This window comes from Coenobita brevimanus, chromosome 89, assembly GCF_032717465.1.
Source record: "Coenobita brevimanus isolate Jiangsu-jjx chromosome 89, ASM3271746v2, whole genome shotgun sequence".
Taxonomy (NCBI): Eukaryota; Metazoa; Arthropoda; class Malacostraca; order Decapoda; family Coenobitidae; genus Coenobita; species Coenobita brevimanus.
Window position 1 is genome coordinate 14,657,426 of NC_137042.1, and position 13,307 is coordinate 14,670,732.

General features: G+C 45.8%; 1 protein-coding gene across 1 annotated transcript in view; it reads left to right on the forward strand.

The window, feature by feature from the left end:
• The first annotated feature begins 7,286 nt into the window (after positions 1-7,286).
• LOC145411445 (retinol dehydrogenase 11-like) overlaps positions 7,287-13,307 on the forward strand; it is a 272,754-nt gene continuing 266,733 nt past the window's right edge. The window contains exon 1 of the mRNA XM_080281487.1: positions 7,287-7,435. Within this exon, the coding sequence (XP_080137613.1) occupies positions 7,309-7,435 (127 nt within the window). The 5' untranslated portion in view covers positions 7,287-7,308. The remainder of the gene's footprint in view (positions 7,436-13,307) is intronic.

Consider the following 13,307-nt stretch of genomic DNA (forward strand, 5'->3'; position numbering starts at 1 on the left):
CTAGAGGAGGCTTGGTGATGTAGAAGTGTAATGGGGTCTATAAAAGCCTGCGTTGCTTAGAGGCAAAGCGGGGATCCTCTTTTAAGCTGAGTGGCAACGTGCACGCCTATGAAGTGCGAATTGGCCGGGACAGTGTGATTACTTTGTTGCTTCATGTTCGGTTATTACGTTGGTTGGCAGTGGTGTGGGATGTGAGGCTAGGCTTGGAGGGCAATGATGTTGTTGACAGCGTCTTAGTCTTTACATCCCGAGGGTGAGCTGTCCGGTGTGGTCGGCAGCGCCCCCAGTGGTGGCCTCCAATGCTACGCTACCACGTGTGTTAGAAATTGACCAAATTAATCACCAAGGGGAGAAAAGAGTGATGTAATGGAGTCTATAAAAGCCTGTGTTGCTTAGAGGCAAAGCAGGGATCCTCTCTTTGGCTCAGTGGTGACGTGCACGCCTATGAAGCGCGAGGGCATGAGATTGAATCTCGGCTGGGAAGGTGTGATTAATTTGTTAAATTTCAGCTCGATTATTACAGTAGGAGTTTGTGCTAGATGCAGCACCCCCGAGCTTGCTAGAGACGGCGTGGCAACGCAGAAGGTGTTCCAGACTACACACTCCCCAGAGCCTGGCAGGCTCCCCCCCCCCACACGCACACACACATCCACCTCCCACAGGTAAAGAGTGCCCTCCTACCCCTGGAAAAGGAATCCTGGGCTTGGTAACATAAATTGCATTCCCGACTGTCTCGAGTCCCTCCTAACTTCATCGCTAGACCTTATCACCAGACTTAGAGGGAGAAAGAGCCAGACATCTGGCCTCCACTTTTCCGGAGTCAGAGTCGTAGCCTATCTCCCCCTTAGCTTTATCGCCACTAATAATTAGTACAACACCCGTACAGACACAGAGTTAAATCCCGGCCCCCTTTCCTTTTCCAGAGAATACCCCGGTGGCGAGTGTAAAGGCTGTTTCACACGAGCAAAATTGTCTGTTCTTTTGTCGGAATTTGCTCCCCGGTAAAAATTCCAGCAGCATTTTTTTACTGGGGGTTTCAAGAATACTCCCCCAGTATCCCTGCTTGTCGTACGAGGCGACTAAAAGGGTTGGTGGTGGGTTAGTGCCCCACCCCGTAAAAAGAACTAACTAAAAAAGCAAATAAAGCGCCTCGGACCCGGACGGACCATACGTTGACGACTAAGGAACGGACAAAGGACATTCTGAGAGTAGGAACGTGGAATGTGAGAGGAGTGAATGATGAAGTGAAAGAGAGAGATTGTCCAGGTGCTTGAGGATGCAAAAGTGGATATATGTGGATTGACTGAAACTAAATGGAAAGGTGAAAGGATGAGAGAATGGGAATACGGTGTAGGTATATGTGCGGGAGTCAGTGAGGATGAGAGGGCAAGAGAGGGAGTATGTCTGATGATAAGCAAGAAGTGGAAGGAGAATATAAGAGAGTATGGAACAGTGGGTGCAAGGATTGTATGGGTGAGGATGAAAGTAGGTATACAAGCATGGGCGATTGTATGTGTGTATGCTCCAACTGAGGATCGAGTGGCAAGAGTGAAAGATGAGTTTTGGGCGAGAGTAGAAGCATGTATGGACAAGTTTGAGAGGAGCGAGAGAGTGCTGTTGATTGGAGACATGAATGGCAAAGTCGGGAATGTACGAGTGGATGGAGTGGTTGGTCAGTGGGGTGTGCCAGCGGAAGTAGATGGGAATGGTAGTGCTTTGGTGGACATCTGTGCTGGTAAGGGGTTGGCAATAGCCAACACCTACTTTCGACATAAGATGATCCACCGGTATACATGGAGAGTAATGAGGAGGATGGATGGTGAACTTGTTGAACGAAAGGCAATGATAGACTACGTGTGTGTGGATGAGCGAATGAGAAGACAAGTGTTGGATGCAAGAGTGTGGAGAGGGTGGGGGAATGGAGTCTCGGACCATCACTTAGTGATGGCCAAGGTAGAGCTGCAAAGAAAGTGGTTGAGGAGGCGAAGGGGAAGACAGGAGGAAGCAGCTCCTGTGAGAAGAGTGGAGAAATTGCAAGATAGCGAGAAGAGGACAGAGTATAAGAGCATAGTGGAAGAAAGATTGGGAAGGTATGAGCTAGAGCAGATGGAAGGGGTGGAAGACGTATGTAAGATATTCACGGAAGAGATAAGCGCAACGTGTGAGGCAGTTTGTGGAGTGAGGAGGAGATGCAAGGGTGTGCAAGGGACAGCATGGTGGAATGATGAGGTGAAACGAGCTGTGGAACAAAAGAAGAAGGCATATGGTGAATGGTTGGCGAGTAGAGGTAGGGGAGAAGATGAGAGAGAGAAGAGAGAGGTATATGTGAGCAGGAGAAGGGAGGTTAAGAGACTGGTGAAGGAGAGTAAGAAGAAAGTGGATGAAGAGTTTGGGAGGAATCTGAGTGTGAAATGGAGGGAGAGTAAGAAATTGTTTTGGAAGGAGGTAAAGAAAGTAAGGCAGTGTGAAAGGGGAAATAGTAGGGGAGTGAAAGATAGGAATAATAGATTGTTGGTGGAGAAAAGAGAGAAATTGAGGAGATGGAAGGAGCACTTTGAGGATTTGTTGAATGTAGAGAGTGAGAGCAGTGTGAGTATAAGTGGTTGGGGAATGGCTGGGAGAAGAAGAGATGAGAGGAGGGAGGAAGAGATCAGTAGGTCGGAAGTAGTGGAAGCGATGAAGAAGATTAAGCTGGGAAAGGCCCCAGGAATTGATGGAGTGTGTGGTGAAATGCTTAGGTATGGGGGTGAGATTGTTGTGGAGTGGATATGGAAGTTGTGTAGATTGGCTTGGGAAGAGGGAAGGGTTCCAGAGGACTGGAAATCAGGTATAATTGTTCCTCTGTACAAAGGAAAAGGGGAGAGAGAGAAGTATGTGGTAACCATAGGGGTATTTGCCTTCTTAGTGTGACTGGTAAAATATATGGTAGAATACTCATTGATAGGGTTAGGCATATGACAGAGGAGCTAGTTGGAGAAGAACAAGGGGGATTTAGGGAAGGGAAAAGGGTGTGTAGATCAGATATTTGTTCTAAGATGTTTAGTGGAGAAGTATCTAGAGAAGGGAAGGAAAGTGTACGCTGCCTTCATGGACTTGGAGAAAGCTTATGACAGAATAGATAGGAAAGGTATGTGGAAGGTATTAAGAATATATGGAGTGGAGGGGAAATTGTTGAGTGCTGTGAAGAGTATGTACGAGGGAGCTAGGGCTACGGTGCGAGTGGATGGTGAGCTGAGTGAGTTCTTTGATCTCAATGTGGGACTGAAACAGGGGTGCGTAATGTCTCCATGGCTGTTTAATATATATATGGATGGGGTCGTAAAGGAGGTACAAGGTAGGGCAGTGGATGTGGGGGTGGCCCTAATGAATGAGGGTGAGTTTTGGAAGCTTCCGGTGTTGCTATTTGCTGATGATACAGTATTGTTGAGTGAAGATGAATGGGAGTTGCAAGGTTTGGTGAATGAATTTGGGACAGTGTGTAGGAGGAGGAAGCTGAAAGTTAATGTAAACAAAAGTAAAGTTATGGTGTTTGAGAGGAATGAAGTCACAGAGTGTGCAGTGAGGTTGGATGGTGAGGATATGGAGAATGTGAGTGCATTCAAGTACTTGGGTAGTGTGATGAGTAAGGATGGAACTTTGGGGGATGAAGTACGTGAAAGGGTACAGCAGGGAAGGAAGGTTGTTGGCACACTGAAAGCAGTGATGAGAAATAGGGAGGTGAGTATGGAAGTTAAGAAGTCACTGCATGATGGTATTGTGATCCCTACCCTGACGTATGGAAGCGAGGCGTGGACCTTGCAAGAGGGGAACAAGTCAAGAGTGAGAGCAGTGGAAATGAGTTACTTGAGAGGAGCATGTGGAGTGACATGGAGGGACAGGTTGACGAATGAAGAAGTGAAGGAACGTTGTGGGGTAGATGTGGATGTGGTTGAAAAGATTAGGAGAAATACACTGAGGTGGTTTGGACATGTGGAGAGGATGGAGAATGAAAGACTGACTAAGAGGGTGTATGTAGGTGAGGTGGAGGGAGGGAGAGGGAGGGGTAGACCGAGGATGAGGTGGAGGGATGGAGTTGAGAGGTATATGAGGGAGGGGGGGGTGAGTTGGGGGGAGGGGAGTCAAATGGTGGGTGACAGAGTGACTTGGAGGCGTTTTGTCTGCGGCCACCCTTTGCGGGATTAGGGCGTCGGGCTATAGATAGATAGATAGATAGAGAGACTGACATGCCGGTCTTTTTTTGCCGGAATCGGGAGAAAGAGGCAGGCCCGACTTAAATGGAAGCACTGGACAAGGCTAAGCTCTGGGAATGAAGACGAATATATCTTGTGTTTACACTATTACTACTACTCTCACTTTAACGTTCATTCCAGTTTGGGTGTATTTGGTATGACCATGAGTATAAAAGTATGATCATTTAAGTATGAGTTTAAGGTATACACAAGGAATCTCATGCATTGTTTTATGCTGAAGAAAATTTATGCATACGGCCCTGAAGCCACGGGAAAGCTGAGTGACAGTAAAGACCTGTTCACACGAGCTAAATCGCGGCCGTGAGAGCTCATCTTGAAGTAGGCAAAGTACAAGAGCAAAGATAGTACGGGTATGGTGGTCCATCTTTGTTTGCAAATACTGTTGCTATGTTCCTGCTTCTGCAGTCCCCGTGGTGTGAACATCTGTCTGGCAGAAATACTGAAATCGGCATCCCCCTCTCCCCCGCTAATCAGCGAAAAAAAAAAAGGGCCGCGATATAGCTCGTGTGAAGCGGCCTTAGTGTCATATCCGGGACATCTCCCTCCAGATTTCCCCTCCCCAATTCCCCTTCGCCCCAGTTGACCATTTCCTACAGATAGATCTTACGATCTCGGATGTAAAGCTGTGTACTAGGACCAGGGAAATAAATCTTTTTGTGATGCTACCTACTCAAGGCTCAACTTCTTGTTCCCTGAGTACAAATAACTGATCTGGGGTTCTTTTCAGGACCGGGTCTAGATCATGCAACCAGAGGAACAGGGCTCAAAAACACAGTTCAATCAACCTTACACGTACAGTATATTGTCACATAAACATACAGTACTGGACATAATACAATTGAGCAGATTAAGCACACTCTGATGGATACAAGGGATTAGAATTGGGCTACAGGTGACAGGGTAGTTGTAGGTGTCGTCCAGGTGTGGGAGGGGTCCCGTTGGGCGTGTGCTCTCTCAAGGGGCACGGGACCACGGGCGTGAGCCAGGTTGTCCGGTGTGGGCTGCTGGATGGTATACAGGGAGGCCTTGGAAGGTGTGTTGGCCTTCAGGGCTGGGGCCGAACAGGGCAATAAGGCATGCTGCCTTGCGCCTGCCCTTGGTGAAGGACGGCTCGCCGGCTGGTCTGGGAAGGTCTCGACCAGGAGTCCTGGGGGCGTCCCTTGATGGCTGGGGGCTGCGGCCTCACTTTTGTCAAGAGGCCGTCAGGGGCTGCCTGCATTGTCTCTTCCTCTGGGAGTCCGACAACGACAGGCGACATAGGGGCGCTGGCTGCAGTGAGTGTATCCCCAGACTCACTACGGGGTTGCTCCAGATCCTCTCCAGCTGCAACTCCACTAGGGAGCTAGCTCTGTCCCTCGAGCTGTGGAAAGAATGAGAGGGACGTCCCACTCAGCCTCTGGTGGAGTGAGGCAAGCAAGGGTGTTAGCTTTGAGGAGCGTCGCAGGGGTAGCAGACGAGGGAAGTACAATGGCCGGGCACCTCCCTGACGGGTACAATGAGTGCTGCCACAGTTCTGCAGGATCCTGGGACTGCAGGTGAGAGGAAGACAGAGGCTGTCCTCTCCCCAGCGAGCACAGTGGGCATTGCCATGGTCCTGCTCCTTGTGGGGGCAGCAGATGAGGGAAGTTCAGTGGCTGTTCCCTCCCCGACAGGCACAGTGGGCACCACCACAGTTCTGCCTTGCCCTGGAACTACAGGTGAGAGGAGGACAGTGGCCGTCCACTCCCTGGCGAGCACAGTGGGCGTTCCCATGGTCCTGCTCCCAGTGGGGGCTGCTGGTGACGGAAGGACATAAGTGACCGTTCCCTCCCCAACAAGCGCAGTGGGCGTCATCGCGATCCTACAGGGGGTAATAGGTGAGAGGAGTACAGTGGATGTCCTCTCTCTGACGAGCACAGTGGGCATCATCACAATCCTACTTCAATTGAGACTGTTGTTACACGAGTCCCACCCTGATCCTGGCGAGTGCTGGTCTGGCTTGAGAGTAGTGTGGCAGGGCGGCGTACCTCCTGCAGGCTCCGTGAGGAGAAGAGGGGCGCATGATGGAGGGGGACGTATGCCCGTCTCGCTCAGGCCCATTCCGCATCTCCCTGTGGTGTCCCCTTGGTGCTGGTATTTCACTTTTGCCTTGCCATCTGGAGTTTCTGTTTACCCTGTACTCATAAGGTGTATTGAAACCTGCTTTGGTGTTCCTTCCTGTTTAGGAAATCCTAGTATAACACAGGGCAAAATCGGAGTCTCAGAGACTTTTACTGGATAACCTAAATAGTGTTGAAAGGAAGAATGTGATATTTAAGGTGGCAATCATATGAAAAGGAAAAACAAATCAGATGAAAAAAAATGGGAGAAATGGAGATCCCCCGAGCTAAGCCCTGTATTGGACTATATAGCCCCGCTAAGGTTACAGGAGCGAGCTACCACTCCCGGCACGGCAGCCCGGGCGAGGCTCGAACTCGCAATCCCCCGATTACGAGTCCAGCGCGCTACCACTGTGCTACCGCGCCCCCCAAAAATGAGATGAAGAAGGAAAACAGGCCGGACATCACAGGTGAGCAGTATGTGAAGAATGATGAAGGAAAGGCAGTGGTGAACAGTGAGGATATTAAAGATGCCTGAAGAGAGCATTATAACCGGTCCCTGGATAAGAGAGATGGAGAGAAAAAAGTATAGTAATCTATAAAGACTGGAAAACGGGGTTAGGAGGAGTAGATGAAGTATGTGACCAGCCTCTGCAATCCTTTTCAAATGCAGAACACTTAATTCCCAAGGATGAAGAATTGAAAGAAAGGTGGATTTGTCTTTGTGTACTTTGCCGCAGTTACCCATCCACTATATTCTTTTTCTCTGTATGGTAACCCCATCCAGCACCAAGGCTGCATTAAATTAACACGTCAGAGATACGCAAGGAGGCAGAGTGAGGAGACCTGCTTCTCTCACTAGACGTTGGTTAGACGAACGAGGGGTGAATGAGCCGAAGCTACGGTCAGTCACTGCAAGTGTAATCACCTTGTGACACTGCGCAGTTGTTCATACCACTGCAAGGGGCGTTGCTCAGAAGATGGGTGCTACTGATTCAATCCAGGCAGCCTTGACTACAAAATGGTTATCAGTGGAGTTTTTTACCACAGGCTGGGAGTTCTTTTTGAAGGAGGAGCGTCTTAATCTCTTCGTATTGGGATGTACAAGTAGGTATGAAGAGTTTGCGTGATTTAAAGGTGTATTCAGAAGATTAACGCTAAAATATCGCTGTCATGTTAACATGTATCTGAGTGTAGACAGAGATAGCTACTGTATTGTGTTTGCCTTCTGTGAGAACAGTAAATGGTTATCCTTAAGGAGACAGGACCACCTCAGTATTTTTTTTTGTTTTTTTTTGTTAACCTTTGAACTGATTCGGTGTCTTTGTAAATGTGTGTAGGTGTCCATTTTCAGGTATGAAGAAAATCCATCAGCAAACAAGGAAAATATGATGTAAAGGACAGGTTAGGTTAGGATAAGTTTGATTAGGTTGGGATAAGTACCGTAAGGGTGGCATCCAACCCAAAACAGTATATACAGTATCTGTAATTGTTTACCACATGCGTGTGGCCTTTCCACATTTTCCATTGAAATGGGTCTTTCACTGCTTGTTACTATTCTTGGATTACCACAACTGCCAGGGATTTTATAAACATACCTGTGAAAGCTATAAATGAGAATTTAGAATTCCTTAATACTGTATTCTGCCGACGTCTACCAGTAGCTGGCCATATGTAATGTCCATAATGGGCATTTTAAATTTGAAAGTTGGCTGACAAACACAAATGGGGTTATGTTGGATTAGGTTAGGTTTTGCAAGGTTATGTTTGGTTAACACTATTCTGGACTGATGACGCATTGAAGCGTCATTTGTTGGCCAACCTGGAAAAGTGTTAAATCATTGATATTATTATACAAGTGCACAAGGATTTGGAATCTCTGTTTTACTCTTACAGATATCTAGATCTCACCATTGCGAACATTTTGAACCCCAGAAACAACTTCCGCAAATGAATATTAACGAAAAAACTGATTTTTGAAAATTTTCCGAAAAATTACTCTCGACATTGGCGATACGTAAGACCCATCGCGGTGCATGCCTAATGCATTGTGGTCCTGTCTTGCGTGTGTCTACCATCACGTCACAGTTCACGTGACATGGGTGGGGCTGAAGCGTGTGTCTACTGTTGTGTCACGCGCTATCTGCTCATGCGTTAAGTTCAAACTGATACAACCGGCACGCAAATTTGAATTTCAGATACGCACGGGTCAGTCATGGAGAGTGGATGCGAGGACTACAAGTTTTAGGTTAGTTTTTCTGTTGATGTGGTCTCACCTTTGGCTTAGTAGGTTAGGTTAGATTAGGTTAGGTTAGATTAGGTTAGGTTAGATTAGGTTTAGGTTAGGCTTAGGTTGGGTTCAGTTAGCTTGGCTTAGCTTAGGAGATAATGGTTTGCTGGTGTTCGCGGGCAGGCGATTGTTGGTGCGAGGTGATGCGAGGCGGTGGGGAGTAGGCCAGACGGCCCTGTGCACGGCGGCCCGGCTGGTGAAACCAGGGTATTTTTGATGGTTTTTGATGTGCTGTGAATTATTCTGACCTTCATTTCTATCGCAGATCAATACATTATGTGATTTCCCCCACCCAAAAACCCCGGGTTCGCCCATCTCCCCCATTCTTGTGGGGGGAATGGGGGGTGGGGGATATCTTGAAATACACTGATTTGTGGCAGAAATGGTCAGATTCGTTCAAAACACATCAAAAACCATCAGAAATACCTTGGTTTCACCAAAAAAGGCATCCCTGTGCACTTGAAAATAATTACCAAATCATTAAGTTTCCCATAGCTTTGACACAGGATACACTGACGTGTCGAGTCGGATAGGTCGTTGGTAAACGTAGCCGTAGTTGGTAGTGTCCTTAAGTACCCCAAAATAGGTTAGGGTAAAATTATTGTTTTAACCCAAAACCTCTTTTTTTTTTTCTGTCAGACTTGTCAGTTTTACTGCAAATTACTACTTTACTAGTTTTGGCCCCCCTCCCCCTGAAAATGGTCAATTTGCAATAAATTCGGCAACAGATGTCATAGGCATACTGTACAGTAGTTAGGTTCAGGAAAGAATAATATACAGTACGGTACATGATTACCGATTTCATTGGTAATTACCGAGGCCGTGCTGTATTTGAACTAACATAACCAAACCTAACCTTGTAAGACTGTAGTGGTTTTAATTAACCTTACCTTGTAAGGCTATGCTGTACCAGTATTTAAACCTAACCTTGTAAGGCTGTTCTGTACCAGTATTTAATTAACAAGCTTGTAAGGCTGTTCTGTACCAGTATTTAATTAACAAGCTTGTAAGGCTGTGCTGTATTAAACTAATCCTAAGTCACTGGTCGGGCTGCAGTGACAAAGAAGTGGTGAAGTGTATTAGTTGTATGTTCTTTTAGGAACATATGGCAGAAGGCTGTGATTTCTTAGAAATTTAACAGTAGCCTGATTGTTTTCAAAAAAATTTATAATGACATCGCAAAACCCAAAGTCAAATCAGACAGATGCACTCAACAGTTGCCATGGCTAGACTAAATTCAGAATTATCAGAGGGGCTTCCCTTTCCTAGTTTGGGAAATTAGGTTTGAAATCATTGGCTTAAAACAAAGCAAAATGGAAAAAGGTATCTCATTGTCCATCATCTGTGACTCATTTAAAATGGCCGCCGTTGACTACGATGCTGACTGATCGGTGGCCTTGAACAGTAAACCGCAGTAGAAAGAAACATGCGCATGCACTCATAACGCACAAGATCTGGCTGCGTTAAGACCAGCGTCCGATCGAATTTTCAGAAAACAAACAGACGAAAACTGTATTGAATTTATTACTCTTCTGTCCTTTTCATGCTACTTTACATTGAGTGACAAGCCTGATGGTTTCCTGTAAGCCAGGAAACCATTTATAGCACTGGGTGGTAACCATATGACCAGCTCATATGTATTCCCTTTGTGTCAACAAGTGGGTTGGTGGAGGTTTAGTGCCCCTTCCCGTAAAACAACTCAAAGACAAACGACCACCCCTTATTGGATTATGACGTCTGGGCGATAGATAGTATAGACTTCTTGCAGTCATATTTCAACAGCTATCTTTGTCGCATATGTACGAGAATTACTTGCCCTGAGGTTATGAGTTTGTTATGAGTGGAATTGCCACACCAGTTTGCTAAAGAAGTACCCATCCATCCATAGCCTGATGCTATAATCCCATAAGGGATGGCTGTTTGTCTTTGAGTTGTTTTATGGGGAGTGGCACTAACCCTTTGCCAACCCACTTATTGACATGTAGGAAACACATAAAGGTTGGTTATACGATTACCACCTAGTGCTGTAAACTGTTTCCTGGCCTACTTGAAACCATTAGGCATATCACTCGGTGTAAAGCCACTTGAGAAGGAAAGACAAGTAATAAAAAACAACAGGGAAGATAGGAGAAATAGGAAGAGAGAAGGGCAGACACAGAAAAAGAATGATAAAGGTGAAGGAAGAATTAGGCATCATTAGCTACATCAAGTGAGTGGATGATCTGATCTTTCAAAAGCATTTGACCTGGTTGACCATGACATCCTGATGACAGAACTTTCCCAAATTGGAATAAGAGACTCCTTACTTTCTTGGATTTGCCAATTTCTCAGTGGCAGAAAAATGAGAGTACTGGTTGGGGGCACTGAGAGTATTCCTGCTGGAGTAAGCAATGGAGTTCACCAGGGATATTTTCTGGGACCCACCCTGTCTCTTATATACATAAACTTTGTTAATGGACTTCACTCAAGCACAAGGTGTTCGCTGACGACCTGAAAATATACACAAAGATTCACCGACATCCCACCCCATCTGCCTTACATGGTATATCCTCCATACAGAGGGACCTCTGCTTACTCACGAGCAGAGCAGAATCCTGGGGCCTCAGAATTAATGCTGACAAGACTGTAGTTCTCAGTTTCTGCCATTGTGCTTTACCAGACCTTGGCCCATACACCCACTACTATATGAATGATCTCCCCATACAATTTGTAAAATCTGCCTCTGACCTGGGACTACGGTATTGGTTGACTGCTCACTTAAGTTCCACCAGGACATTCACACAGTCACCAACAAAGCTGGTGGTATTGTATCCGACCTGCTGAAAAGTACGGTATGCTTTCATGGTTACAATTTACTACACCCATATTCGTCAAGTTATGTAATTTTCTTCAGTACAGTACAGGAAAATGTACACTGGTCTGAAACTTCACAGGATATGTTTTAAATCATCCTTTTCCTTAAAAATTAAACAGTTTCCCTAACCATAATTTGCGCATGAATTGGCTTTAAATCACTTTTCATTTTTCTTTTTAAATACTCCATTCATTTGCCAAATTATCAGTGACCCAAAGTCCATCTTAACACTTTCTCATTCATACTAAAAGAACACAACCTCATTTTTCTCACATATAGTTTTTGTCACTGGGGTAGTGGTCTTTTGACTCCTGACTCCTTAAATTTGAGAGACCTTCTTCTTTACTATTTGGCTCTGTAATTCTATAATATTTTGCCATGTACTTATCCCCTTACTCATCAGTCTCCTTCAGAATCCACTATGCAGTGGCATTTGCAGTAAATGAATACTGTCAACACACAGTCTATCTATCTATCTATTGCCAGACACCTCAATCCCGTTTGAGGTGGCCACAAACAAATCGCCTCCAAGTCGCCCTGTCCCCCGCCATTTCACTGCCCTGCTCCCAACTCACACCCCCCTCTCTCATATACCTCTCCACCCCATCCCTCCATCTCATCCTCGGCCTCCCCCTCCCTCTTCCCCCCTCCACCTCATTCACATACACTCTCTTTGTCAATCTTTCACCCTCCATCCTCTCCACATGGCCAAACCACCTCAGTGTGTTCCTCCTAACGCTTCCTATCACATCCACATCCACACCACAACGCTCCTTTATATCCTCATTCGTCAGCCTGTCTCTCCACGTGACTCCACAGGCTCCTCTTAAATAACTCATTTCCACTGCTCTCACTCTTGACTTGTTTCCTTCCAACAATGTCCAAGATTCACTTCCGTATGTTAGAGTTGGTATCACAATACTGTCATGTAGTAACTTTTTCACTTCCATGCTCACTTCCCTGTTTCTTATCACTGCTTTCAAAGAACCAGCAACCTTTCTTCCCTGCTGTACCCTTTCAAGCACTTCACCCTCCAAACCTCCATCCTTACTCATCACACTACCCAAATACTTAAACATACTCACATTTTCCAATTCCTCACCATCTAACCTCGCTGTACTTCACTAACTTCACCTCTCTCAAAGACCATCACTTTACTCTTCCCTACATTCACCTTTAGATTCCGTTTCTTACACACTCTCTCAAACTCATCCACCAAGCCTTGCAGCTCCCCTTCGTCTTCACTCAACAACACAGTATCATCTGCAAACAACAGTACAGGGAGTTTCCAAACACTATCCTCTCTCACCAGGGCCACTCCAACATCCACTACCCTACCTTGTACCTCTTTTATTACCCCATCCATGTACAGATTGAACAACCATGGAGACATGACACATCCCTGTTTCAAACCAACTTTCAAAGAGAAAAATTTACTTAGTTCACCATCCACACGCACTGTAGCCTTCGCACCATCGTACATACTCTTCACAGCATTCAACAACTTCCCATCTACTCCATATATTCTTAACACTTTCCACAATCCTTGTCTATCCACCTTGTCATATGCTTTCTCCAAATCCATGAAAGCCGCATACAACTTCTTTCCCTTCTCTAGAAACTTTTCCACTAAAGATCTAAGAATGAATATCTGATCTACACAACCTCTTCCCTTCCTAAAGCCTCCCTGTTCTTCTCCAACTAATTTCTCTGTTCTTTCTCTAACTCTGTCTATAAGTATCCTACCATACACTTTTCCTATTATACTAAGAAGACAAATGCCCCTATGATTACCACACACTTCTTTTTCCCCTTTTCCTTTGTACAAGGAAATA